Below are 3,510 nucleotides of genomic sequence, written 5' to 3'. Positions count from 1 at the left end.
TGACTCTAGAAGCCGGGAGTCAGTTTACAGGGCCCTGACATAGTACTTCTGTTCGTGGCAGTAAAAGGGTTAATAGCTAACTCCTGAATCTACCAGTTCTGTACTGTGACGGCACTGGGGTCATTATACCTCTCATATCTCAGCCATGGGTCAGTGTATACCTCTAATCTCTTTCCAAAACAGGCACTTCCCAAAGTACTCCCCCAGGTGATTAGAGGCCTCACCCCAAACTTAGTCAAAAAACTACACAATATACAACCTGGGTTGTGCAGGGTTTTTTTTGAGGGTACTCATATAGTTATAATTCGTACAATTTTGTTGATGTTCATATAAAAGATTTACATAATTGTAAATATTAAAAACAATGCTCATATATATACACATGATTCTTATAACCCTAAAATTATTACTACTTTTCACATTTCATAATATTTTGTATATAATTGTATATTCATAATTCCTTGATTTTCATATGCAGTGTTGTATTGCTTTGTTAGTCCCCTACGCGTTACGCTCATAGGCTTCTTCAGGGGGATCAGTATAAATCTATTTGTAAATACATGATACATTGTTCATCAACATGTTTATAAGCCATTTCATAATACATTTGTAAAATCATATTTTCCAGTTTTACATGTTTCCATTCATCTATATACATTTGTTTGTACCACTAATCTCTATCATAGGTCATTATACCGCTCATATCTCTGCCTGGGGTCAGGGGGTCAATTTACTCCTCTTCTAGCTCTGCCATGGGTCAGGGTACACCTCTCATATCTCTGCCATGGGTCAGGGTACACCTCTCATATCTCTGCCAGGGGTCAGGGTACACCTCATATCTCTGCCATGGGTCAGGGTACACCTCTCATATCTCTGCCAGCGGTCAGGGTACACCTCATATCTCTGCCAGGGGTCAGGGTACACCTCATATCTCTGCCAGGGGTCAGGGTACACCTCATATCTCTGCCATGGGTCAGGGTACACCTCTCATATCTCTGCCAGGGGTCAGGGGTTATTTTTTTTGTTTGCTCTGCAGATGTTCTATTCTCTGGTCATTTTTATGCCAGAACTAACTCCCACCATCAGTGGTCAGCCGACAAATCGGAATATTTGGCATATGGCAAATAAAAGGTTGGGTTGGCAGGCAAAAAGTTTGAATGACCTGTACTTAGACACCTTTTGTAAATAAAGTTTATTGTATTGTCAGGCGTGTCATAACTGTTGTAATATGCTTCTCTACTGGATTTGTGGGCAGAAAATATCTGTTTTGCTAACAATTGTTTTCCTCTCCCCTCCTCTGCAGTCTCACTAAGGATCACAGAAAAAGGCCAAAGTATAATAAGCTTATGGTAAGTAGCTGGGTGGAGTTCAGATCACATGATGGAGCTTATTAGATTTTACTTTTCTGATCCCATCATTAATACCCCACCATGCCAGGTACATACCCCAACATTTATATCCCCACCATACCAAGAACATACCCCAACATACCAGGAACATACCCCAGTATTTATACCCTCATCATACCAAGAACATACCCCAACATTTATATCCCCACCAAACCAAGAACATACCCCAACATTTATACCCCCCACCATACCAAGAACATACCCCAACATTTATATCCCCCACCATACCAAGAACATACCCCAACATTTATATCCCCCACCATACCAAGAACATACCCCAACATTTATATCCCCCACCATACCAAGAACATACCCCAACATTTATATCCACACAAAATCAGGAATATACCCCACCATACCAGAAAGATACCCCAACATTTATGCCCAGACATCACCATCCAATCAGCATGAAATGTGAACATGTTTATTGTCCAAGAACAGGATGGGAGGTGTGAAAGTTGTGGACCCCCCTTCTACTTACATAGCCACATCCTTGGCGCCAAGTAGTCTGCATAGATGACGATAATTTGGGTCACATGGCTGAAGGCCACAATCTATTTTTTAGACCTTCAACGGTGTGAATTGCCTATGAAGGCTTCCTGAAACTAAGGATGGGATTATGTAACTAGAACAGGAATTATTTACACATTTCATGGTGAATGAATTAAGGTGCCTGTGCTACCTTCCACAAAGGGCAGCTCCATATTCATGCCTGTGGTTTTACAATGGGATGTCCAACAAGCTCATATTGGTGTGATACTCTATGAACCTTCCACCCTACAGTGTAGATGTGAAAGGGCCTTCAATGAGAGGGGTGCTGGGCCTTCAGTGCTTGCCATAGGGTGTCTACTGTCCTCTTAAAGAGTAGATAAGACTGAAGACTTGTCCTACCTGCCTGCTCCTTTATGTAGAGATCTGAAAGGGCATATCCGTCTGTTCAGTGGCAGTTTAGAAGGAAAGACCAGTGTATGTGGGTTTTAATGAAGACCTAAATAGGCCAACTCAATGAAAGTACGATAGCTAGTTTGCTTTGGCAAAAGCTGTATATACTTCATTCAGGGTAGTTTTAAGATATCGGTCAGTGCAACCACCCATGAAACCTTGTAACGCCTTGTCCTTCCTCCCTGTAGGAACACCAGTTCTTGCGTCAGTACGAGACACAAGAGGTGGACGTAGCCTCCTGGTTTCAGGATGTCATGGCTCGGACAGAGTCTCCAAGGAGCAGCACTCTCCTCAGTCCCCAGAACCTCCCTTTTTTCGGCAGGTAGCATCTGGCAAGGGAGGAGGAGGACATACCCCTCCCCAGCATCACCTGCAGATGCGGCTTTCAGACTCAAAAAGTGGATAATCGTGTATTACGTGGTGTATGGGGAGGGCGGGAGGGGGGCTTCTTCTGGACATTTCTCCTTGCAAGGGGAGGTCAACTCCCACTCCCTCACCATTCTTCTTTTCGGAGATACTTCATTACCCTTCACATGTGATCCCGCTACGGCCTACTTCCCTTAACGTTACGAGAGATTGTCAATCAGCACATTACTGCCCTCTTTTACCTAGGACTCTGCATCAGAGTTGGAGATGTCCATCAGACTTTATGGATACTGTAGGCCTGAAGATTCCACATCTCGTATGCAAGTTGTCTCACACCCAAGTTCTCTTATCCGTGTACTGTTGGCTCTGTTTAGTCATGTGGTAGCGCCATCATGGTTCCCAATGGAAACCGTATTTAATTTTTCAAGATGCTCGGCGTGTTCATTGGGTCACACTATATTCAGCTTGTTTTCTGTACACTTTGAGTAGTTGAGTACCTCCAGCACGTACCAGAACTGACTTCTTGATGGCGAGGGCAGCCACGTGACCAGAAAGAGGTTTCATTAGAGTAACGACGCAATGAACCAAGCAAGACGACGAACCTCAATCAGTTGTTGTCATTTTCTGTAGCTTCGGCTGCTGTCAGGGACTTGTATCCATGGTGAGCGACCTAAGACGAGTTATGGATAAGGAACGCTCGGTTCCCTCACCAGGACTTTTTTTTTTTTCTTTGATTTCTCCTCCAGCATTGTTAATCGATTGTTCAAACGGCACCTTAGAACCCAAGAACGGG

At 43.6% G+C, this 3,510-nt stretch overlaps 1 protein-coding gene across 3 annotated transcripts in view; it reads left to right on the top strand.

Annotated features, from left to right (window-relative positions):
• Positions 1-3,271, top strand: part of MAP2K7 (mitogen-activated protein kinase kinase 7) — a 22,877-nt gene extending 19,606 nt beyond the window's left edge. For all 3 annotated transcript variants that reach the window (XM_018560827.1, XM_018560826.1, XM_018560828.1), the window contains 2 exons: positions 1,304-1,349; positions 2,540-3,271. In XM_018560827.1, coding sequence (XP_018416329.1) covers positions 1,304-1,349; positions 2,540-2,677 — 184 coding nt within the window. In that variant the 3' untranslated portion in view covers positions 2,678-3,271. The remainder of the gene's footprint in view (positions 1-1,303; positions 1,350-2,539) is intronic.
• The last annotated feature ends 239 nt before the right edge of the window (positions 3,272-3,510 follow it).

This window comes from Nanorana parkeri, unplaced genomic scaffold (genome assembly GCF_000935625.1).
Source record: "Nanorana parkeri isolate BGI_ZX_2015 unplaced genomic scaffold, ASM93562v1 scaffold479, whole genome shotgun sequence".
Classification (NCBI taxonomy): Eukaryota; Metazoa; Chordata; class Amphibia; order Anura; family Dicroglossidae; genus Nanorana; species Nanorana parkeri.
Note: the sequence above shows the minus strand (reverse complement) of the source record. Positions and strands in the feature narration are given on the sequence as shown.